Consider the following 26,292-nt stretch of genomic DNA (forward strand, 5'->3'; position numbering starts at 1 on the left):
CACAGTTCAGTTAGTGATAAGAATATTCATTAGTAAGACTCAAACTACACACCCATTAAACTCCCCATTTCTACTAGTTTTAAAACACGATATATAACTTATAAAACATTAAAATTTTGTACGAACCTGAAAGGTTTTACTTGTGACAGCTTTATCAAAAAAATTTTTTTTGGGAGTTCCCGTCGTGGCGCAGTGGTTAACGAATCCGACTAGGAACCATGAGGTTGCGGGTTCAGTCCCTGCCCTTGCTCAGTGGGTTAAGGATCTGGCGTTGCCATGAGCTGTGGTGTAGGTTGCAGACATGGCTCGGATCCCGAGTTGCTGTGGCTCTGGCGTAGGCCGGTGGCTACAGCTCCGATTGGACCCCTAGCCTGGGAACCTCCATATGCCGCGGGAGCGGCACAAGAAATAGCAAAAAGACCAAAAAAAAAAAAAAAAATTTATTTTCCTTTACAGCTACAGCTGTGGCATATGGAAGTTACCAGGCTAGGAGTTGAATTGGAGAGCCTAAGCCACAGCCACAGCCACACTGAATCCGAGTGGCATCTGTGACCTACATTGCAGCTTGCAGCAACTCCAGATCTTTAACCCACTGAGTGAGGCTAGAGATTGAACCTGCAACCTCAGACACTACATGAGGTCCTTAACCCATGGAGCCACAACAGGAACTCCAACATTTCTCCTTTTAAAAACACCTTTCTAAAATGTGCTATTGTGAGGGTAGGAAATCTAACACAAAGCATACCATTTTGAATATATTTTTTAAAAAATAAATGTTTATTTCAAGTATGAAAAGTAATGTTGACATTATCCAAAAATTGTGTGCAGTTCAACAAGTATAAAACAAGACTTCTGACAAAAAGTTTACAATTCAGTATAAAATACTTAAGAATATACTTTTATGTTCACAGTGAGCATTTCTGAAAAATATGTTTTGCTACTAAGTTTTAGAAACAAAAATATACAGTCCCAGTGGAAATAAGTCCTTAAGGAATAGGTCTCCCTTAGGATGAATTGTTAGTATTTCAAAACAAGATTAGTATAAAAATTCCTTTTAAAATAATGGTAAACTTGGTTCAATAATGTCAGAATTCAATACCTTACAGTTCCCCTGACAAATATCACCTATTTCTTATGTTTGCAACTCACAAATAAGGCTCTCTAGCCAATTTAGTTAGTAATTTCAAAGATACACATAACCTAAGTGGTAACCAAACTGAGAAATGTTATCATGGCACACTTAGTATTTCCAGAAAAATATTCTGAACAGAAAGTGAAATCTTCTGATGGCAATTACAGACCATGAGAAGAATTAAGTCTCAAAATTATTCTAAAGGACTGCTACCAAGACTTCTGCTCCTCTTCTCCATGTACATCTTTTTGTAGGTTTGAAACATTGCTTTTGAATCTTTTACTTGGTTTTGTTGTGTCTCATATCCATCGGCACTGAAGCTTCTCTTGGAGAGTCTTGAATTAGCCAACACATCATCTAAGTAAACAAAAATGTTATTTCTTATTACTCTTAATGTTAGTCAGTATACAATCAATATAAATTGTGAAAACATGAATTCTCTGGGACAGAAAATTATGACAAGAGTTAACTGTGAGAACCATGGCTACAGAATTATCACGTATATACACAAGACATCTTGCCTCTCTCCCTTTGGGGGCTGTTTTCTAACCTCCCCACCTTTACTTCTGTTCTACCTATACCTTGCCCAATAAAAACCTCTTATGAATGTTATTTATATGTATTATAAATGTGGCTTTCTTAACAGCCATCTAAACTAGCAATATCAGGAGCACAAACACAAGCCATTTCCAAAGAATGAATGCAAAGCAGTTTACAGATTCTGGTCCTGCTATGCATTAGGTATTCTAAGAAACATCTGTACTTTTGTTTCTTTAGACCATTTCAGTGCTGTCTTTAGCTTCACTATCCTTTTTCTGATGGGCCCAGCCAGCTTCTTCGCTTTCTGTGCATGTCTAGATGTTCCTCTTTATCTCAGAAGCTTTTCCAATTCTAAATTCCCACACTTTTCATTCCTGCTCTAGCCATTCCTTTCTAGAAAAAAGTCTCATTTTACCTTTCTGTCTGGGTGTGTCAAGTACCCTGTTTCATTTTTATTTATCTTGTTAGCAGAGGATGGTTACTCTCTGTTTCACATTCTTCTCCATCCACTTTAGCTTTCTGTCATGAATGCCGATGTTTGAGCTGGGACACTAAACTGCTCCCCACTGGATTTCTGTCACTTCTGCAACCCCATCCTTATCCACTTCCACTGTTCATTGCTCATGCTGTCTGCAGCTATCTCCATGTCTGTTGTTTTTTTGAGGGGCCATGCATATAGCATGCATAAGTTCTGGGGCCACAGCAACAACACCAGATCCTTAGCCACTGGGCACCAGGGAACTCTCGTGCTGCTCCATGAGCCTCTCTGGTCAGTCTGTGCACACATCTTCAAAGTATATTCAGATTCAGATCCCGGAGTTCCCATCGTGGCTCAGTGGTTAACAAATCCGACTAGGAACCATGAGGTCGCAGGTTCGATCCCTGGCCTCGTTCAGTGGGTTAAGGATCTGGTGTTGCCGTGAGCTGTGGTGTAGGTCACAGATTCGGCTTGCATTCCAAGTTGCTGTGGCTGTGGCGTAGGCCAGTGGCTACAGCTCTGATTAAACCCTTAGCCTGGGAACCTCCAAATGCCATGCACCGGCCCTAGAAAAGACCAAAAAACAAAAAAAACAAAAAAAGATTCAGACTCTAATTATGCCTCTCATCTCTCTAGGAGGCAAAACCTATGTCCCTGCTGTTTTCAAGGGCTTTTCTTGTCCCAACCTCTACACCCATTTCCATATCTCTCATTTTTCACTTCCTGTGCTCCAACTGTGAAGTGTTTTCTACTCTCTCACTAATTAAATTTTCCCCTCTCTGGGCTGTCTTCCTGTTCCAGCTAAGGACGCATTTCTTCTGATTCTTTGATTCAGCCAAGTTTTTTTTTTCTACATGCCTGCTCATGTACATTTGTTTTAAGTTCTTATCAACCTTTCTCACACTTCCTCTGTTTCAAACAATATGCTTGTCTTTATGGTTGATTGTGGCAAAATTCTGCACCTCTCCATTTTCAAAGGAGTATAAACTCTTGTCTTTGTGTATACATTAACCAAAAGTAACATAAAATTCCTGAACCCTAGGCTTCCAGTTCTCAATGCCAAACCCTAAAAAAAAAAAAAAGTCAACCCAGTAATTAAATCAGACACTAAAAACTATGGTTTTCCTGGCTGTACTTCAACCCAAATCCCTCCCCAGCCACAAAGAGAGAAAGAGAGAGGGGGAGGAAAAGAGAGAAAAAGGAAAAGAGAGAAAGAAGAAAGAAAAGAATAATGAGGAACACCAGTCATCAACAAAATAACTCAGAATTCTACACTTAATGAAATGACTTTGATCTAAATTCTCTCAGTGATAAATGGCAATATCTTTGCCTGCCTGGTCTGATAATTAAATGAATTAATTGCAAATTATCTTATCTAGGGGTTGGCTATTAGGGTATGGCCTAGAGCCCAGACTCTAGCAAATTTTGGTAAGTTTAACTGGAACATAGCCCATACCCAGTCGTTACTCTACAACCATTTTCTCACTACAATGTTGGAGTTGAGTATTTAGGAGAGACCTTATGATACGCAAAACCTCACATTTACTGTGTAGCGTCTATAGAGAAAATGTATGCCAAGCCCTTGTGGAGAGAATCTTCTTCTTAAAGGGAAATGGAATCATCACTTCTCTGTCCAGGGCATAACAGGAAGAAAAGGCCAAATGTCCTCTTACTACTCAGGCATACTAACACCAAATCATCCTTTAAATAAGAATATAGCTAAAAGCCAAACTTCATAATAGCTTCATAAATAGAGTCCAGCTTATATATGACAGAGTGCCAGATGAGTAAAACAAAAATATAGATGGTTTTACCTATTTCTTGATTGGGTTCCGGTATCTTTTTCTCCTCAGTCACACATTTTAACCAGTCTTCTTTTGTACTTTTTATTCCTGAAACTATTTAAATATTCATTTTCAGAGCTCTAGATATTGCTGTTCATCCCTTTTAGTACTGCTATAACCAAGGAAAACCATGTAAGCCTAAAATAGATTTCAGAAGGCATCAGATATATTCACACATAACTTTTTTCTTTTCCTTTTCCTCCCTCATTTTTGGCCATCCCCCACATATGGGAGTTCCTGGGCCAGGGACTGTATTGGAGCTGCCTCTATGACCTACGCCAGAGCTGCAGCAATGCCAGATCCTTGCAAAGTCACAGAGACAAGCCAGACCATTAACCCACTGTGCCACAGAGGGAACTCCTCACATATAACTTTAAAAGAGGCCTAGAAAAATGCTTTCTCCTGTAAGTGCCTGAATCTCATAATTTAAAACTTCTATCTCCCACTAGGGCTGAACACTAACACAGCTCAAGGTATTTAAGGATACGTGAGATAGGGAAGGCACCTCACGCTGCTGCACCCACTTCCAATGTTTCTGGTACAACTAGGCCCTCAGATTCTAAGGATCTAGTTATAAGAACCAAGTGTAATCTCACCAATACTTTGTAAAATGAACTTTGCACTCTTTATATGATTACATACTTAATCACAAATCCCTACCACCTTCCAAGAAAGTCATTTACATTGTAACTTTAGGCACCCCAAGAGACACTGTCTGAACAGCAGAGATTCCATTCAAATCCTTTGGTGAATTCCAATCTGGGTTTCTCAACACAATGTTTCATAGGTAATATCACAACCTCTAAGTGTTTACTACTACAAATACTAAGTCCTCTTGTTTTCTCCTATCTTGCACTACACTGAGAAATTTTTTTTTTTTTTTTAATCTTTTTAGGGCCACACCTGCAGCATATGGAGATTCCCAGGCCAGAGGGTGAATGAGAGCTGTAGCCACTGGCCTATGCCTCAGCCACACAGGATCCGAGCCATGTCTGTGACCTACACCACAGCTCATGACAGCGCTAGAACCTTAAACCACTGAGCAGGGCCAGGGATCGAACCTGCGTCCTCATGGATGCCAGTCAGATCCATTCCTGCTGAGCCACAATGGGAACTCTAACATTGAGAATTTTATCCTTCAGCTAACCAATAGTCATGATTGCAATGCTGGGTTTGCAACACTGGACAATACCGCTCCCACAATCCTCACATTGCATATCTGACAAGTAGATTAGAATGTACCACTGTAACTTTAGTGATAACAGTCACCATTTCAACAATGACATCAAACCACTTGTATACATATAAAAATATTTCATTAACAATCATTACATATCTCCTAATATTTAGACCCAAATTTCAAACTCACAGGGCTTTGAAAATGCAAGCCCAAAGGAACAAAAAACAAAAGCAAAGACATGAAATAATGTATATCTAACACTTTTCTAACTTCCCACAAAGAATATTTCCCACTTCTTGGTACAAAAGGAAATCTGTATTTGGCAAACCTTTTTTTTTTTTTTTTGGTTTTATTTGGCTGTGCCCATGGCTTGGGGAAGTTCCCAGGCCAAGGATCAAACCCCATGCCACAGCTGAAGCAGTGACAACACGGGATCCTCAACCCACTGAGCCATGAGAAAACTCCAAAGCTTACAATTTTATGTACCTCTTGTCATTAGTGTGAATGCAGCACAATTTACAACCAGTAGGACACAAACTTAAATTTAACAAATAGTGCCCAATGAACAATTAACCTGGTAAGAAAAGCAAGTACTAGGTAAAAGCACCATGCATTTAAGTCTTTCTAGCTACCCAGGTGTTAAGAGACGTGCTCACCACTTGCTGACCTACAATGCGTCACAATGGTGTGGACATCACCAAAAAAATCATACTGGACCTTGCACAGGAGCTTGCTCTTTCATAGGACAAGGCTGCAGATCCTTCTGGTCTTCAACAGGGTTTGGATTCTTGAACAGTCCATCTGGACATAACTTAAACTCCAGCATGCTTAGTTTTTCTGAGGTATCTTTCCCAGGTACATGGTTCTTGGGCTTATTTTCTGGTCTTTTTTCTTTATTAAGCTTCCTGGGTGAACCATCTAATTTTGTGAGACAAATGCGTTCACGTTCAGTGCATTTAAATCCAACTCTGTTCAGGTACGTTTTCCTTTGATCCTTTGCTTGGGAAGACATTTGGCTGAATTCAGCTTCATTATTTACATTGTTTACATTCTTGTCTGATTTGGTTTTGTCAATCCACATTTTATCAGGTTGCTTTCCACCAACTGTTCCTTTAATATTCCTCAAAATGTGGGTTTTAGAGTCCCTGGAATGATGGATTTTGAGGCTTTTACCATGGTTGGAACTAATAGGTAATGATTCTTTAGTGGTCTGTACATTGCTGTTTTGTCTCTCGGATGATTTCCCACAACTTCCCACACGCACAGGAAGTTTACTGGACTTCTTGTACTGAGAATCACATGGCAGATTTTTCAGACAGTTTTTCTTTAACGTTTTGCCACTCACTGCTTCTTTATGCTTCTGCCTTGCTAGGTACTCCTTTGCTGTCAGAACTCGATTAATTTTAGATGAACCATCCTTAGAGCCTGAAGACTTAACATTTGAAACTGTCTTTTCTTTAGTCATAGCTCTTTCACTTGGGGTTGAGAAATTGTACAATTTAAATGTACCACTTCCCACATTTTTATTCTGCTCTTGTTTATCATACTTCTTCTTCTTTACTTCTGAATCATGTATGCTCCCATCATCCAACTTCCTTTTTTCCAAAACTTTGTGTTTAGAGCCAGCTGCTTTCAATTTTCTCTTTTCTGGTGTTATTGACTGTACTAAAGAAGCATTTTTCACATGCAAATCTTTATTTTTACTCGTCAAAAACCCCATCTTTGGTTTGAGTGGACGTAAATTTTGTGCCATAAGCTTCCTCTGCAAGCTCTCTTGACAAATTTTTATAGTTTTATTAGTGGACTGAAAAGTGACCTCATGAAATTGCAGGGGTTTCTTTTTGTGTCTCTGCAATGGATCTCGTCTTTTACCACCTTTACATAAAAACTGACCAGGTAATTCTTGCTCTGTCCTTAGTGAGCTGTTCTGTTCTGTTTCTGATTTATCATTTATGTTCCGGCCTCCCTCTGTTTCAGGAAAATGTTTTTCCTCAACTGGAAAAGTCAGAGGAAGTTTCTGATTATCTGGAGGATTCTCAAATGTGACAGAGTCATCTCCATCAGAGGTCCTCTCGCCTCGTTTATAACTGTTGGCGTTGGCCTCCAGAGAACACGGATCTTTCCCTTTTTCTTCCTTTGAAGCTGAGTTCTTAATGGAATTACACTGGCACTGAGGTACTCCTTCATAAACCATAGAGAGCCACCCCAAGGCACAGCAACGGACATCATCTTTTTCCGAATCCAGTACAACAGACTCACAACTTTCTTCAATGGTACGTGCCTGTGGGTCACACTGGTTCCCTTCTTTTGTGACAGGCTTTTCTTCCTGAAGTTCTGTCAATCTGTCTACCTCATTGGGTGGACCATCCTGTTCAGGAAATAATTCTTTCATTTGCTCTGAGTTTAGTATTGTAATTTGTATCTGGTCTGTTGAGTCTTTGGAGTCACAACCAGTGTGCTCACAAGTTTGAGGTTTTGAAATGGGGTCTGCCATTTGTTGGACCGCACAACCCTCATGCATGTTCACAGGTTCAATACCATAGGGAAACTCTTTTAAAAGTTCTGACAGCTGATCTTGTAGGTAGAGGATGGATGTCTCATCATCGAGAAGCTCATTTTTTGTAGGATCCTGCGCAGTGTAACTGCAGGACATGTCAGTTTCCTGAGGGCAGTTATCCTGCTGAATAGCAGCTGGTGAAACCACATCATCAGCCAGGCTTTCGATTTCAGTGATTTGTTCCAAGCTGCTTTCCTCTGGAATGCCCCTCTTTGCTTCAGTGTACTTCAAAGATGATGATTCTGGAGGATGCAGTAACATTGACTGATCAATTGTTTCATGGGAAGTATCTGTGCACTGTACAAAGTTATCTTTTTGACAATCAAAGTCTTTACTTTCAGTGACGTCTACTTGTTCATTTTGTTGTCTACTACTCATCACTTGGTGACTCAGTAGAGGTTTCTGTTGCTCAACCTTTTCCAAAGGGTGCAGGTTGAATATCTTTGCTATTTGGGAATTATAAGAGGTATCACCTTCAACAAGAGAACAAATATTATCAATCTGCAATACATCACTGTGCACATCATCACTGTCCTTTGATACATATGAGGTCTGCTGATCACTCACAGGACACTGGACATCTGGTTCTGTTTCATTATACTTCCCTTGACTGGTATTAGGTGTGCCTTCTGAATTAGCATTAGTTGACTCATTTTGTTTTTCCTTCTGAATCAGTGGGAAAATCTTGGTGCTTGTAGTACTTGTCACTGGTTCATGAACACTAACCTTCAAAGCAGCAGTATTTTCTAACTTATTTTGTAAACTACAAATGCTGCCTTCTTTAATAACTGGGTATGCTGTTTCAGGTAAGGCTTCAGGTGTTATACCTTTGACAGACAATGTTTTGACATCTGAAAGAATTAAGGGTGACACTACGGCAATTCCTTTTGTAGTAGTTGAACCTGAAGACTCAAAATTCTGTGTTACCATTGACAAAACTGTTTCCTGTGAGCTGCTGGTGACCTTATTCTGCGAATTTCCCACAGCTGAAAATGGACTCGTCTCACAAACTTCCACAGGTTTTGAAACTCCAGCTGCGGCTCTGTTTGTTTTTGACTCATTGGACTGTTTTTCTACTGTAGGTTCTGAAGGTTGCTTTTTCCACAAAGAGAGACATGTTGCTAGTAATTCCATGGAAAAGTGACCATCGCTTTTCGAAGACATTCCATTTAAGGATTTATGCTCAAACCCAGAAGAGTTGTCTGAAATCTTGGCATTTATATTACAAGCACTTGCAGTTTCCACAGTTTTCAAATTCATTAGGTTACCAGTGTTAGTGGTATTTGGATTCACGTCAGAACTACGCATTTTGGAATCCTTAACAGTTTCAATAGTGTCTTTTAATAATTTCCTCTCAATTTTACCTCCAGGTGCAAGTAAACTGAGAACTAGCCTATTTTTATTTGGATGTTTTGAAATATATTCCTCAAAAGTCATGAACTGAGGAAGAGGAGTTGTCTCAGAATGTGCTGGCACATTTTTTGTGCTATTGACAAGATTTCCTGATGAAAACTGGATGTTATTTGATGTGGCATGGGGAATCTCAACAGTTGACATCTTTGAAGAAGTCACAACTTTCAAATCACGTAACTGTTCTGGAATTGGCAACTTTTCCGAAGGGACAGAATTTAGTAAAACAGAACTGACCTGGTTAAAATGTCTGTCCTGAAGGTTGGAATTCGATGGACTGTGTGTTTTATTTGCTACTTCTGAAGATTCCATTACTATTGGTGATTTATTCTCCATGGTTTCTGGAGTGACTATGGTTACCTGTGGCCCACACTGTACTTTGGCAGTTTGTTTCAGAGAAAACTGAGAATTTTGAGCTGTATTGCTATAAGGGCTACTAGTTGTTTTAATACAACCTGCTGCCATCAAAAGACTTTTATTAATTTTAATTTTCCTTGCAAGGTCCGAAAACTTCTTTTTTATTTCTACTAATGTTTTAATGTCCCTCACTAACTTTTCTTTTGTGGCACGTGTGTCCAATACCTGATTTGAAGTCAGGTTTCCAGAATCTACTCTTTTCTCTTGAGTATTCTGACCAAGAGCCTGGACACTATCCAGAGAAGATCTAACAGGTCTGTTAAAAGGCTGACCAACATTGGTGTTTACTTTCAAGTTGCAGGTATTTCCCATCATGCTGAAATTTTCATTCGAGTTTTGCCACTGCTGTTGAAAGCCTCTACAAAAGTCTTTCCCCATTTCAGGCAAGTACATTTCTTGAGTCTGGGGACCATCCATAGAAGAGCGTTTAACAACATGCTGAATACTTTGCAATGGCTGGCTTGCATATCTACAGTCATAAGGAGGAGGAGGTCTTTCGTCAGTGTGAGTAACTGCATATTGATAGGACGGAATGGTTGCAATCTGCTTTGACTGTAGAGGGAGCACAGGATTTGGAGATGGACTATTTTTAACTTGTAATGACCCAGCTGACATAGTGTTTTGTTTCGGAAGAGTAGGACCTTGCACAAAGCTTCGTGATGAGTAACCATATTGCTTTGGAAGTGGTCTGTAATTAGGGTAAGCCAGTCCACTGGAGGCACACTGCTGTGGCCAGTCAACCTGTTGCTCTGATAAAGGTGGGTTAAGTCTCGGGTTGTCCTGATAAGTTATGGGAGCTCTTCCAGAATTAGAAGGCATCATTTGTAGTTGCATAGAATACGTGTCTGATGTCACAAACTGATTCTGTAGTGCATGTACATTGGGCGGATTTGTGCCAAAACCAGTTTGATGAGATACAGTTGCCCCTGTATGAGAGAGCATAGAATTCCTCATTGGTGAGTTCAGCCACATATCTTGTGTAACTCCTGAAGACACCTGCAAATCCTGATTTAATTGTTTGGGTCCTTTCACATTTGTGTATGTTATTCTTTCTACTGAAGTTTGGGAGGTCACAATTGTCCCACTATGCATATCAGAAATAGGGATTTGTTGAGGAGTTTTATAATTTCTGTTGTTGAGCAATGGCTGTGAAACTGGATTTGAATTACTGAGAAATAGGCATGCTTCTTGGTTACTTCCAGGGTGGTTTAAAGGACTTTGAGATGTTGTAAGTGTGCTTACTAAAGCCTGCTCCAAAAAAGATGTCTGTTTTCTAGGATACTGTGGTGGCAAGGTGACACTCTCTGGTTTTGCATTCCAATTCATTGTTGATTCAATGCAGGAGTAGTGTATTAAAAGCCAGTTGTTTTGAATGTCAGGAATCTGTAGGAAATAAAGATCTTTTGATTAAAAAGCTGTTCTGTCTGTACAGAATTTATGTATCAGTTCACCTTATCAACACTTATTTATAGCCTCATCTTTTTTTTTTTTTTTTTTTTTTTTGTCTTGTCTTTTGCCCTTTTCTAGGGCCGCTCCAGCGGCATATGGAGATTCCCAGGCTAGGGGTCGAATCGGAACTGTAGCCACCGACCTACACCAGAGCCACAGCAACGTGGGATCCGAGCCACGTCTGTGACCTACACCACAGCTCACGGCAACGCTGGATCGTTAACCCACTGAGCAAGGCCAGGGACTGAACCCGCAACCTCATGGTTCCTAGTCAGATTCGTTAACCACTGCGCCACGACGGGAACTCCTATAGCCTCATCTTTAATTTGGGTAAGAAGAACAGTAAAGGAAGAAAGGAAGATGTTACAATAAATATGGCAAATGACAATAAAATTTTCTATGGTGCTTAACAGGATTTCATACAGTTAGTATTTTGTTACACTAACAAGGCAACTACTTTCTGCCTTTTTTTTTTTTTTTTTTTTTGTCTTTTTGCCTTTTCTAGGGCTGCTCCCTTGGCATATGGAGGTCCCCAGGCTAGGGATCTAATCGGAGCCACCAGTCTACACCAGAGCCACAGCAACTCGGGATCCGAGCCGCATCTGCAACCTACACCACAGCTCACCGCGATGCTGGATCCTTAACCCACTGAGCCAGGGATCGAACCTGCAACCTCATGGTTCCTAGTAGGATTTGTTAACCACTGCGCCTACTTTCTGCTTTTATTTTACCTAGCTATTTAACTAAATCATGCCAACTGAAAGAAAAAAAATTAAATAAATAAAAAAAAAATCGAGCATTGGAGTTCCTGTTGTGGCTCAGTGGTAACCAACCTGACCAGTGTCCATGAGGTCACAGGTTCAATCCCTGGCCGAGCTCAGTGAGTTAAGACATTGCCATGAGCTGTGGCATAGGTCGCAGATGTGGCTCAGATCCCGAGTTGCTGCGGCTGTTGTTTAGGCTGGTGGCTGCAACTCCAATTCAACCCCATATGCCGAAAGTGCAGACCTAAAAACGCGATTGAAAAAAAAAAACATATCACACCCCAAAAAAATCAAATACCTGGGAATACACCTGACCAAGGAGGTGAAAGACTTATATGCTGAGAACTATAAAATGTTAATCAAGGAAATTAAAGAGGATTCAAAGAAATAAAAAGATATTCCATGCTCCTGGATGGGAAAAATCAATATTGTAAAAATGGCCATACTACCCAAAACAATCTATAGAATTCAATGCAATTCCTATCAAATTGCCCGTGACATTTTTCACAGAACTAGAACAAACAATCCAAAAATTTATATGGAACCACAAAAAGACCCAGAATTGCTGAAGTAATCCTGAGGAACAAAAACCAAGCACGAGGCTTAACTCTCCCAGACTTCAGGCAATATTACAAAGCCACAGTCAGCAAGAGAGCGTGGTACTGGTACCAAAACAGACATACAGATCAATGGAGCAGAATAGAAAACCCAGAAATAAACCAAGACACCCACTGTCAACTAATCTTCAACAAAGGAAGAAATAAAATGTGAAAAAGACAATCTTCAGCAGGTGGTGCTGGGAAAACTCGATAGCTGCATGTAAATCAATGAAATTGGAACACACCCTCACATCATGCACAAAAATAAACTCAAAATGGCTTAAAGACTTAAAACGAAAAACAAGACACCATCAAACTCCTAGAGGAGAACATAGGCAAATGCTGTCTGACATCAACGTTACAAATGTTTTCTCAGGTCAGTCTCCCAAGGCAACAGAAATAAAAGCAAAATCAAACAAATGGCACCTAATGAAACTGACAAGCTTTTGCACAGCAAAGAAAACTATAAACCCAAAAAGACAATTTAGAGAATGGAAGAAAATAGTTTCAAACAATGCAGCTAACAAGGGCTTCATCTCTAAAATATACAAACAACTTATACAACTGAAGAGCAAAAAAGCCAACAACCCAATTGAAAAATGGGCAAAAGACCTGAATAGACATTTCTCCAAAGAAGATATACAGATGGTCAACAAGCACATGAAAAAATGCTCAACATCACTGATTATTAGAGAAATGCAAATCAAAACTACTATGAGTTAACACCTCACACCAGTCAGAATGGCCATCATTATTAAGTCCACAGATAACAAATGTTGGAGGGGGTGTAGAAAAGGGTGTGCACTGTTGGTGGGAATGTAAATTGGTACAACCACTATGGAAAACAGTATGGAGGTAGCTTAGACAACTAAATATAGAACTACCATGTGCCCCAGCAGTCCCATTCTTGGGCATATATCTGTATAAAACTTTCCTTGAAAAAGACACATGCGCCCGTATGTTCAGTGCAGCACAATTCATAATTGCCAAGACATGGAAACAACCGAAATGTCGATCAACAAATGAATGGATTAAGAAGATGTGTGTGTATATATATATATATATACACATACATACATACATAATAGAATACCACTCAGCCATTAAAAAACAAAATGCCATTTGTAGCAACATGGAGGGAAGTAGAGACTCATACTAAGTGCAGTGGGTCAAAAAGAGAAAGACAAATACCATATGATTTCACTTATGTATGGAATCTAATATATGGCACAAAGGAACCTTTCCACAGAAAAGAAAATCATGGACTTGGAGAGCAGACTTGTTGTTGCCAAGAGGGAGGGAGTGGGAATTTGGGGTCAGTAGATGCAAACTACTGTCTTTGCAATGGATAAGCAATGGTATCCTGCTGTATAGCACTGGGAACTATGGTCACTTGTGATGGAGCATGATAATGTGAGAAAAAAGAATGCATACATGTATGTGTGACTGGGTCACCTTTGCTGTATAGTAGAAAATTGACAGAAAACTAAATCAGTGATAATGGAGAAAATAAAATCATTATTTAAAAAAAAAATCAAGTATATGCTAAAAAAACTCTTACTATCGCCATCTCTAATGTCTAACTTCCTAAGGGTATTGACTGTTACCTTTTCTTTCAGAAAATTTCTCTACGTAAAAAACACTAAAACAGGTGTTTCCTGATGGCCTAGTGGGTTTAAGGACCTGGCATTATCACTGTTGTGGCTTGGGTCACTGCTGTAACGTGGGCTGGATCCTTGGCCCACCCATGCTACAGGGAACTTCTGCTTAATGTGGATGCAGCAAACCCTGCCCCCACCCCAAACAAAAAAACCCATTTAATCCTTATCTATTAAGACAAACAGAATTCTTTTTTCTTGCTTTTTTTTCCTGGGGTCACACCTGTGGCATATGTAAGTTTCCAGGCTAGGGGTTGCATTGGTGCTACAGCTGCTGTCCTATGTCACAGCCACAGCTATGCAGGATCTGAGCAGAGTCTGCCATATACACCCCAGCTCATGACAAGGGATCAAACCTTGGACCTCTTGGTTACTAGTCAGATTTGTTTCTTCTGTGCAACAACAGGAACTCCAAAGACCAACAGAATTCTACAAAATATGCTGTTAACAGTTTGCCTAATTTTCATTATACCATACTTAGGACACCTTATCATTTCTGATCTACATATATCGATCTCACTGCATAACCTTCCACTTTATAGGTTTATCACAATTTAGCCATTCCTCTTTGGACTGATATTGGGTTTTCTTATGTTTGTGCACACATAATTTTTTTTTTTTTAAATGCAGTTTACTTTTTTATCCTTTTTACCCAACATTGTTTCTTTTTTTTTTTTGTCTTTTTGCCATTTCTTGGGCTGCTCCCGCGGCATATGGAGGTTCCCAGGCTAGGAGCCTACGCCAGAGCCACAGCAACGCAGGATCCGAGCCGCGTCTGCGACCTACACCACAGCTCATGGCAATGCCGGATCATTAACCCACTGAGCAAGGGCAGGGACCGAACCCACAACCTCATGGTTCCTAGTCAGATTCGTTAACCACTGCGCCACAACGGGAACTCCACACATAATTTTTAAATTACCCTATGCTAAGCATTCTTGTATTTATGCTTTTATAGATGTGCTATATGTTTCTGGAAATTCCTACAAGTGAAAACAATGTCAAAGGACATTAAAACTATTTGTGTAAGTAGTGACAAATTACTTTTCAAAAATAATTACACTTACACCAATGGTATACTGATATCGCTAAAAATGAACAAATCTATAACCATAATAATAAACAAATTTAACTTAAACATATTAATAGCACACAATTGCAGATACATATTCATCCCAAATGTACATGGAATTTTTAATGACATTATAACTAGGAGAGAAGTAAATCTCATTTTTGAAGGATTAAAATAATTCAGATTAATCCACAGTGGAATTAATCTTGAAAATAACAGGGAAGGAGTTCCCACTGCAGCTCAGTGGTTAATGAACCAGACTAGCATCTATGAGGATACACGTTTGGTCCCTGGCCTCATTCAGTGGATTAAGGATCCAGTGTTGGCATAAGCTCTAGTATAGGTCAAAGATGTAGTTTGGCCTGTGGCTCTGGCGTAGGCTAGTGGCTACAGGTCCGATTCAGCCCCTAGCCTGGGAACCTCCAAATGCCATGGGGGTGGCCCTAGAGACAAAAAGAAAACCAAAAAAAAAAAAAAAAAAAGAGTTCCCATCGTGGCGCAGTGGTTAACGAATCCGACTAGGAACCATGAGGTTGCGGGTTCGGTCCCTGCCCTTGCTCAGTGGGTTAACGATCCGGCATTGCCGTGAGCTGTGGTGTAGGTTGCAGACGTGGCTCAGATCCTGCGTTGCTGTGGCTCTGGCGTAGGCTGGCAACTACAGCTCCGATTTGACCCCTAGCCTGGGAACCTCCATATGCCGCAGGAGCGGCCCAAAGAAATAGCAAAAAAGACAAAAAAAAAAAAAAAAAAAAAAAAAAAGAAAGGAAGAAAATAACAGGGAAAACTCCTTAAAAAAAAAAAAAAAAAAGAATGCAGTTGAGTTCCTGGTGATGCCAGAAAGATGTTACCAAAATCTGGGTTCTTGTTCATGTAGCTCAAGAATGAGCTTCTGGAACACACAGGCAGCCAGCAAGCAAAGTCTTTATTACAGGAAAACAAATAGCTCTTAGGACAGCTGGGCGGTGGGGGTTTTTACAGAGGTTTTTATCCCTTAAAGATGGGGGTACCAACGTGAGCTCCAGAAATATTTGGATTTCTCCCATTAGCCTTGCCCAATTACCTATATCAGTCCTTGTCCAATAGCAGTCTTAGGGGTGGACATGTCCCCCAAGTCTCATGGTTTCTTTGCCCTTTGCTTCTTGTAAACTGAGAATGGAGGTAGACACACTCCCTATAGTAAACAAGGCCTATGAGGATGTTACTTTCTGGAGCCCATAAGCCAGAAATATTAATCAATAGCCATATCAAAGAATGCATTGAAACCCATGCTCCTACACTGAGTGCCTGAGTTATTTTTCTGCCTTACTGTGAGTTCCCCTGTAGCTCAGTGGGTTAAGGATGCTGGACTTTTCACTGCTGTGGATCGTGTTACAGCTGTGGTTTGGTTTGGTCCCTGGCCCAGGAACTTTACTATGCCAAAGGCATGGTACCTGCCCCAAGAATGCAGTGAGCTCTGCTGTTTCTTGCTCTAACTATGATACCAGTCCAACTGGATCACAGCCCCACCCATATGACCTCATTTAACCTGAATTAGCTCCCTAAAGGCCCCATTTCCACGTGTGGTCACACTGGAGGCTAGAGCTTTAAGGTATGAATAGGGAGGAGAGGAAGGGGGAGACTTACACACAATTCAATCCATTAACAGGCTACCATCCCCATGTTTTCATAAGACTTGGAAATAATTTATAACATAAAAAAAGACCCAGAGGAAGATTTCTTGCAGCACAGTGGGTTAAGGATCCATTGTCAGTGCACCAGCTTGGATGACTAGCCCCAGAATATGCCAGCCAAAAAAAAAATACTTAGAAACACACTCTACATTTATATATGGAGTTAAGAGTAAAAAGTTAATCTAAGGGAAAAGAAGAGTGAAATAAACCAAACAATGAATAAAAGTATAGCGATTAAGCATGTCATGAGTTGGTAAAGAATTTTAAAAACTAAATAAATAAACAATAAGCCTCTGGTAACACAGCCCATTTAAAGAAAAAAAATAAAAATGATATACTGGGAACAGAGTCTATTAGTAGACCCTACAGACATTAAAATGATTATTTTGAGTAAATATTTCAATAAATTTCTTTTTCTTTTTTTGCTTCTTAGGGCCACACCTGCAACATATGGAGGTTCCCAGGCTAGGAGTCTAATCAGACCTACAGCTGCCAGTCTACACCACAGCCCCAGCAATGCTACATCTGAGCCACATCTGCAACCTACACCACAGCTCACAGCAACGTGGGATCCTTAACCCACTGAGCAAGGCCAGGGATGGAACCCACAGCTTCATGGTTTCTAGTCAGACTGGTTTCTACTGCACCACGAGGGGAACTCCTGTTTCAATAAATTTAAATTTTAGGTGGCACAGAAAAATTTCCAAGAAAAAAAAAAAATACCCTAATCAGAGCTGTTGTAATAAAAATACTTTATTTTTTTTTAAAGAAATTACATTTGGGGCGTTCCCGTCGTGGCGCAGTGGTTAACGAATCCGACTAGGAACCATGAGGTTGCGGGTTCGATCCCTGCCCTTGCTCAGTGGGTTAAGGATCCGGCATTGCCGTGAGCTGTGGTGTAGGTCACAGACGCGGCTCGGATCCAGCGTTGCTGTGGCTCTGGCGTAGGCCAGTGGCTACAGCTCCGATTCAACCCCTAGCCTGGGAACCTCCATATGCCGCGGGAGCGGCCCAAGAAATGGCAAAAAGACAAAAAGACAAAAAAAAAAAGAAATTACATTTGGGAGTTCCCGTGGTGGCACAGTGGAAATGAATGCGGCCCTTAAAAAAAAAAGCAGAAAAAAAAATTACATTTGTAATTAAGTATCTTTTCACAAAGAAATGTACCACGAGACCTATGTGGCTTTACTGGACTATTCTACCATTTATGGAAGAAATACAGTAAGTGTCTTTAGGTTAAAAGACAGGATAGTACACAGCTTATTTACTGAGGCTACCAGACCAAAGCTGAAAAGGACAATGAAGGCAATCTCTCTCAGAAACAAACCTGAAAAGTCCTACACAAAATGTTAGCAAATCAAATGGGGTTAATACATGAAAAGGATAACATCATGCTCAAATTGAGTTTCTTTCAGGAATACAGAGTTTGTCATTTGAAAATGAATGAAAGTAATTATAATTATTTTAAAAAGCATATAGAGTTCCCACTGTGGCACAGTGGGTTGAGGATTCAGCGTTGCCACAGCTGTGGCACAGTAGATTACAGTCAGGTTAACAGTCAATCCTTGGCCTGTGAATGTCCATGTGCCACAGGTATGGCCAAAAAAAGGGAAAAAAATCCTATGATCATTTCAATACATTTAAGAACTTTTGATAAAATTCAATCAAAAAGGACTATTATACCAAACCAAGAATAGAAATTTCCTTAATTTTGATAAATGGTCAAATTAATAAATTTAGAACAGCATTATTTTTTTTTCCTTTTTTTCTTTTTAGGGCCACACCCCAGCCTACGCATAGCCACAACAATGTGGGTGGGATCCAAACTCCATCTGCAACCTTTGCTGCAGTTTGTGGCAACATTGGATCCTTAACACACCAAGCAAGGCCAGGGACTGAAACTGCGTAACTCATGGATACTAGCCAGATTCCTAACCCACTGAGCCACAACTGGAACTACCTAGAATGGCCTTATTAATAACAACGAATAGTTTAGACAAAAATGCCACCATCACCCCCCATCTATTCATTGTTGCACTGGAAATCCTAGAAAGTATAAGAATTAGGAAAGAAAAATATAAAAACTATTGCTAGAGGATATGTAGAAAATGCAAAAAAATCTGTAGATATATAAATTATGGGTCATAGTATACTCAAACTAACACTGAAGGTGTGTGTTGTTATTTCTTGATGTGATTCTTGTGCTTTATATACGTTTAACTTAGGTATTTGCTTATAAAAACAAAAAGAGTTCTCTTGTGGGGCAGTTGGTGAAGGACCCAACATTGTCACTGCAGCAACTCAGGTCACTGCTGTGACACGGGTTCAATCCCTGGCCTGGGAACTTCCACAGGCTGCAGGTGAAGCCAAAAAAACCCCAAAAACAAAAAGTGGCAGCCTTTTGAGGCCTGGTGTCAAGCATGGAATAAAGCCTTGACTGGAGATTGACTCCATGCCTTAGAAGGTTTCATTTTAATCACTGCTGCACCTGAACCAAGATCTGTGCATGCTGGTAGGAAGAGGCCCTCATCTTAGGGATATCTTGCCAGGTGACCTAAGGTGACAAGGCTGGCATTAGAAACTCTCTCCCTGGAGTTCCCGTTGTGGCTCAGTGGTTAACAACCTGACTGGCACCCATGAGGATGCAGGTTCGATCCCTGCCTTGCTCAGTGGGTTAAGGATCTGGCTTGCCATAAGCTGTGATGTAGGTTGCAGACACAGATCGGATCCAGCATTACTGTGGCTCTGGTGTAGGCCAGTGGCTACAGCTCCAATTGGACCCCTAACCCTAAAATGACAGAGAAAGACCAAAAAAAAAAAGGAACTCTCCTCTTCCCAAACTGAACATCTGGTCTTGGAGGCTGTAAATACAGGTATGCTGGACTGTCATTTGGATAGAAGTCTTGCTATAACTTCATCTCTTTGTAAAAAGACAGTCTTCACCTCACTGCTTGCAATTCTGCAGTAATCTGGACCTGGCTGCGTGCCTCCTCCAGGAGACTGGTCTCCTGGGCCAAATGGACTTTTCCACTGTGAACGCATGGACTTGGTTCATTTCAAGCACTTTGGTCTCAAGTGGTTTAACTTTCATTCTGCATTTTCACAGACGTCTTTGCTTTCTATTTCTCTGCTATTTCTTTTTCCTTTCGTGCAAAGTCGACGAAACCACTGGTGACTGCTTTATCCTAACCTGTCATTTGAGCGAGGTGGTAAAGAAACTGTCTACTCTTTGAGCACTTAATTTGTCAGGAAGCCAGATGAACCTTATCCAGCAAGACAGCATCAACATTTTGGTTTAAAAACAGGTCCCAAGGGAGTTCCCACCGTGGTGCAGTGGAAACGAATCTGACTAGGAACCATGAGGTTGCAGGTTCAATCCCTGGCTTCGGATCAGTGGGTTAAGGATCCAGCACTCCATGAGCTGTGGTGTAGGTTGAAAACAGGGCTGGATCCTGCATTGATGTGGCTGAGATGTAGGCCGGCAGCTGTAGCTCCAATTGGACTCCTAGGCCTGGGAACCTCCATATGCCTCAGTATATTCATTCTTCACATGCCTTCTCCTTAAGAAGACAACTTATCAGGTAGAAGTGTAATACAAATATAAAAGGAAGGGCTACAATAGTTAATGATAATTTCCCATTAATCCCCTTAGTTGTTTGTTTTGTTTTGTTTTTTTGTTGTTTGTTTTTTTGCTTTTTAGGGCTGCAGGCACAGCAAATGGAAGTTCCCAGGCTAGGGGTTTAACTGGAGGTTCAGGTGCCAGCCTATGCCACAGCCACTTGGGATCTGGGCAGCATCTGCGACCTATACCATAGCTCATGGCAATGCCGGATCCGTAACCTACTGAGCGAGGGCAAGGATCGAACCTGCGTTCTCATGGATACTAGTTGGGTTCGTAACCCTGAGCCACAATGGAAACTCCTTCCCCCTAATCCTTATGTGAGCTTGGATTGTGGGAAGCTGTTACAGACTGAATTGTGTCTCCCCCAAAACACAATTAGGAAATTGGAAAATTCCAATGACTATATTTGGAGACAGGGCCTTTAATTAAGGAGGCAATTTAAGTTGCATAGGTCATGGGGCAGGGGAGGAATGCCTCAATCCAATAGGATTAATATCCTTCTAAGAGATACCAGTTGTATGCTCATACCAGAAAGACCCCATGAGGTGACAAAGAGAAAATAGCTAGCTGTCTGCAAGCCAAGGACAGAGACCTCAAGAGAAACCGAACACCTTGATCGTAGACTTCCAGACCCTCAAACTCTAAGAAACTAGTCATTTAAGTTACCGAAGCTGTGGTTATTTTGTTAGGGAACCTCTGGGGACTAATACAGAGGCTACTGGTAGGAAGAAGAGAATGCACTTCATGAGTAACTGGGGTTTTCCATGCATCCTCCTCCTTTGCTGGCACAGAAAACTGAAGCCTAGAAAATCAACCTTGAACTACCTAAATTAAAAGGAAGAAGTTAAAAGTTTTCTGACATTTTTCCTATCTGCAATCTCAACCTTTGGATATGATATATTCCTAGACCCAATGAACTGGCAATTCACTGTACTGGTGATTACCACAGACAGGATTTCCATGGTCTATTATTTCCATGGTCTCTTTTGCCTCCAAATCCCCACCACATCCTCTTACCACCCCTCACCTGTGACAGCCATGGCACTTACCGGGCAAACTCCAATTAGGCTCAACTTAAAAATCCCCTTATCTGCACAGGAGTAGCCAAAGTTTTCTGAGGAAAACAAATCACACATGTCAACAAGCTGAGTCTACTTCATAGACACAAACGTCAAACTCAACAGTGCCCAAAAATCATAGTTTATTTTGTTAAAACTGTTATTTTATTAAAGTCCGTCATTTCACTTTTCCATTCTCTAAAACCTCTTCTCTGCAACCCAGACTCATGCTCCACCTACTCAGCTTTTATTTCCGAGGGAAAAAGAATAGCACTGCCATCCTACTCTCACCAAATCTTTAAAACACATCCTTGTAAATACAATCTGCATATGCAGAATCAAATCTCTATATTTAAAATCTTACTCCCCCTCCCTTTATTCCAGTAGCAACCTTTTCCTACTGGATTAAGTCAATCACACACAAGCAGAGGAACACATATTCCAGGACTGCTGTTATGCAAAAAATGCAACATATAACTTATATTCGTCAACTCTCCACCAACCAGTGAGTCTTTTAACTTGGTTAAAAATCATAAGCATAACAAGTCAGATTTTAAAAATGCTTAACATCTTTAAAGATAGAAATAAAAATAATTTTTTTAGAGTTCCTCTCATGGCTCAGTGGAAACTGGTATCCATGAGGATGCAGGTTCAATCCCTGCCCTTGCTCAGTGGGTTAAGGATCCGACATTGCCTTGAGCTGTGGGAAACTTCACAGATGCAGCTCGGATATGGTGTTGCTGTGGCTGTGGTGTAGGCCAGCAGCTGCAGCTCCAATTTGACCCCTAGCCTGGGAACTTCCACATGCCACGAATGCGGCTCTAAGAAGCAAAAACAAAGTAAAATTAAATTAAAATTAAATTAAATTAATGTGGAATTCCTTCTGTGGCACGGTTAAGAATCTTGACTGCAGTGGCTCGGGTTGCTGCAGAGGTGAGGTTTAAGGATCCTGAGATGCTGCAGCTGGGATTCAATCCCTGGCCCAGGAACTTCCATATGCTGTGAATGTGACCATTAAAAGAAAAAAAAAAAGTAATGTGTGCCTCCATAAAATGACTAAAAAATATACAGTGAAAAAATTATTAAAGAAGCTAAAATGCTACATTAGAAAACATTCATTTAATGCAAAAGAAAATGGTGAGTATAAAAGATATGACACACAGAAAATTTAAAAAGCACAAACAGGAGTTCCCGTTGTGGTGCAGTGGTTAGCAAATTCAACTAAGAACCATGAGGTTGCGGGTTGGATCTCTGGCCTCGCTCAGTGGGTTAAGGATCCTGCATTGCTGTGAGCTGTGGTGTAGGTTGCAGATGCGGCTGGGATCCTGCATTGCTGTGGCTGCAGTGTAGGCAGCTGTGGCTCAGATTCAATCCCTAGCCTGGGAACCGCCATATGCCTCAGGAGTGCCCCTCCACCAAAAGGTACAAACAGAAAATATGAATCCAACTATATCAGTAACAACATTAAAAGTGACAGGATTAGGAGTTCTCTTGCGGTGCAGCAGGTTAAGGATCTGGCATTATTACTGCTGTGGCTGGGGCTGCTGCTGTGTTGAGGGTTCAACACCTATACCAGGAACTTCCATGTGTTGTGGGTGCAGCCAAAAAAAACAAACGTGAATGGATTAAACAATCCAAATGAGTAACCTTCCTTTCACTGTCCTTGCCCCAAATTCCCACCATAGACCCTTGCCAAGGTTTTCCACCATGACTCTATAAGACTAACTTCCCCTCACAGTCGGGGCTGATGCTATCTTGAGCTCAGCTCACCAATCACAGATGCTTCAGTTAATTTCTTGCTGCACTAATTTTGGCCTCATACATTCCTCCTTCAACAAACCTAACACTATTATGGTTTGCCATAGCCAGGGGTACATTGGGTCAGATGAAATAGTAAGAAAGAGACATACAAGGAAAAATTAGGCCACATTAAGAATTATTTTATATGCAAGGGTAACCATTAATTTAATCAAAGAAAACGGTATTTTTTTTCATTTTTGGCCACACATGCAGAAGTTCCCAGGCCAGGGATCAAACCCATGCCATAGCTATAACCAGAGCTAGAGTAGTGATGCCAGATTCTTAAAACTGCTGAGCCATGAAGGAACTCTTCTAACATTACTATAGCGAAAGATAATGCTATTAAAAGCCAAGATGATAGAGGATTTTAAAAATACAGTCTCAGGGCGACCCAAAAGGTATGTATCTAGACAACTGTCTAGCAGGCTTTGATCAATGTCAAATGAATAAAAGTTGGAGCTCCCACTGTGGTAGAGTGGGTTAAGGATGTGGCGCTGCTGCAGCTTAGATTTGTTTTTTGCTGTTGTTTTGTCTTTTTAGGGCCACACCCAGAGCATATAGGAGTCAAACTGGAGCTGTAGCCACCAGCCCACGCCACAGCCACAGCAATGAGGGATCCAAGCGGCCATCTGCAATCTATACCACAGCTCATTGCAACGCCAGATCCTTAACCCAATGAGCAAGGCCAGGGATCAAACCTGCTTCCTCATGGATACTAGTCGGGTTCGTTAACCACTGAGCCTGCAGCTTAGATTTGATCCCAGACCTGGGAAATTCAATATACTGTGGGTACAGCCAACAAAATTAAATTATTAAAAAGGTATACATAATTGTTGAGCACTAAGTTAAAGAGAAGCCCTATTTAAACTTGTAGATGGGAAAGTCTCCACCCTTCCCTTCACATTTGTATCAACCACAAACATCACATCATTTCATCTGTAAGCATTTCTTTAAAAACTCTCTCATACCTGAAAAAGTCTGTTCCAATTTGTGGTAGCTAAGAAGTGGATTTATTTAGATAGACGCACACCCCGTAGACTAGAATGTGGGCTGTCTCAGAAGGGGAGAGGCCTCTTGTGGTACCTTAAACTAGATTTTCCCTTACAGCATTAGTTACACATCTAAATGTGTTTTTAAAACCACTTATGTGGTTAAATTGAGGAAAGCTAGTATTTTTCATTGGAAAGTGATTTGCAATGGGAAAAGCTATGGATACTTATTTAAACTCCTGAGAAATTCCAAACGTATCAAGATTTACTCAACCGAGTTAGCTTTGGCTTTTGGTGTCTTTAGTCATAGGAGAAATTAAGATTATCAGTCCTTGAATAGACTTTCAAGAATAGATTACTCTGGGGTTCCTGTCATGCATCCATGAGTTCACAGGTTTGATCCCTGGCCTTGCTCAGTGGCTTAAGGATCTAGCATTGCTGTAACTGCAGCATAGGCTAACAGCTACAATTCCATTTGACCCCTAGTCTGGGAACCTCCATATGCAGTGGGTATGGCCCTAGAAAGACCAAAAAAAAAAAAAAGATTATTCTAGGAGTTGCCTTGTGGTTCTGTGAGTTAAGGATCCAGCACTGTCACTGCTGTGGCTCTGGTTACAGCTGTCCCATGGATTAGACCCCTGGCCTGGAAACTTCTGCATGCTAAGGGCACAACCAAAAGACAATAGATTATTCCAAACTATGTTTCTACTACAACTCTATAATTAAGAACAGCTAACACTTGAAAACTTACTGTGCAGAAAAGAACTGTGCAGAGGAGTTCCCACTGTGGTACAGTGGGTTAAGAATGTGACTACAGGTTCAGGTTAAGAATCTGCTACAGAAGTGAGGGTTTGGTCCCTGGTGTAGCATCACAGCTAGGATTCAATTACTGGCCTGGGAGTCTTCCACATGATGTGGGTGTGGCCCATTTAAAAAAAAAAAAAAACTGTGCTGAATGCTCTGATACACTATGACATTTAAGGGTCACAACAAATGCTGGAGGCCAAGCAGTCCTAAGCATGCGCAATGTGGCTTGAAGGGCTTAAAGTCCCACTGTCCTAATCTAAGGTCTGCTCCTTATACTGCTGCCGACAAAAAGGAAACCCTACCGAATGAATTATTACTGAAACGGAAAAATCAACATCAGGGATAGTGTTCCTAGTCCCCCAGGGCAATCCTGAGGTGGATAGAAAACAGGCTGCTGAGAACTAGTCACTTCATAGCCTGCAGCTATATCCCAAGGGAAGGGAGGCTGACTAGGCAGAGGAGAAACTACTTTGCTGCTTTTCTCAGGAAGCTGCTTATCAACTTTTGTAGGACCTGTGGGGTGTCCTGCCAAAGCAAGGGTCAGAGGAAGATTAGCTTTGCCTGTGAGGCCCTCTAAAAAGCTCATGGGGCACCACAGTGGTGAAGCTGTTCACCAACATCTTTACCCTCCCACCCTTCAGGTTATCTGGCTCTAGAAGCACAGGCCAACTCAATCAGAAACCCTGCTTAATTACACTTCCTCTTAGGTAACACTGGGTACGTGGTACTAGACAGCAGCTCTTGGCAGGATGATCAGGCCACAGCCAGATGTTCCAGAGGCCGTCAAGTTTCTCTTCCCTGGGAGAAAGGAGAAGTGCAAATAAATTGCACTACTTTTCCTGACTAATTAATCGAGGTCCAGCTTGGGCTGCTGGCTATCACATATCACGATGGACAGCAAGAAGTTCAGGGCAATATGACTATATCACTGGGGCTAGAAGGTTCATACTAGGTTTGTTGTCTTTATAGCAGAGGTCAGACAAGTTTCAGATTATCTTTTATAGTTGTAAATGGGAATTAAAGATCAGAGAACACACAGGAAGAAGTTAGTTGTCCTTTCTTGGAGTTCTGCCTGGCAACTCATTTTTAGAGCCCTCCAGGTACCCACCTCGAGGAAACATGTTCCAAGGATCCGGAAATCTGACAACTGCCTCAAGTACACAGGACTCATGTTTGCTAGACAGGAACAAGTTGCTATATTCTGTTAGCCTACAAACTGTATCAGAAGACAACTACCACTTATTAC

General features: G+C 41.0%; 1 protein-coding gene across 4 annotated transcripts in view; it reads right to left on the minus strand.

Moving 5' to 3' along the window:
- The window catches only part of KIAA1551 (KIAA1551 ortholog), a 36,037-nt gene continuing 10,501 nt past the window's right edge, over window positions 757-26,292 (minus strand). Inside the window, 4 exon segments of one of the 4 annotated variants that reach the window (NM_001243821.1) lie at window positions 757-1,489; window positions 3,965-4,048; window positions 5,892-10,941; window positions 21,442-21,506. In NM_001243821.1, coding sequence (NP_001230750.1) covers window positions 1,326-1,489; window positions 3,965-4,048; window positions 5,892-10,884 — 5,241 coding nt within the window. In that variant the 5' untranslated portion in view covers window positions 10,885-10,941; window positions 21,442-21,506 and the 3' untranslated portion in view covers window positions 757-1,325. 4 annotated transcript variants of the gene reach the window in all.

Source organism: Sus scrofa, chromosome 5 (genome assembly GCF_000003025.6).
Source record: "Sus scrofa isolate TJ Tabasco breed Duroc chromosome 5, Sscrofa11.1, whole genome shotgun sequence".
In the NCBI taxonomy this organism is placed as follows: domain Eukaryota; kingdom Metazoa; phylum Chordata; class Mammalia; order Artiodactyla; family Suidae; genus Sus; species Sus scrofa.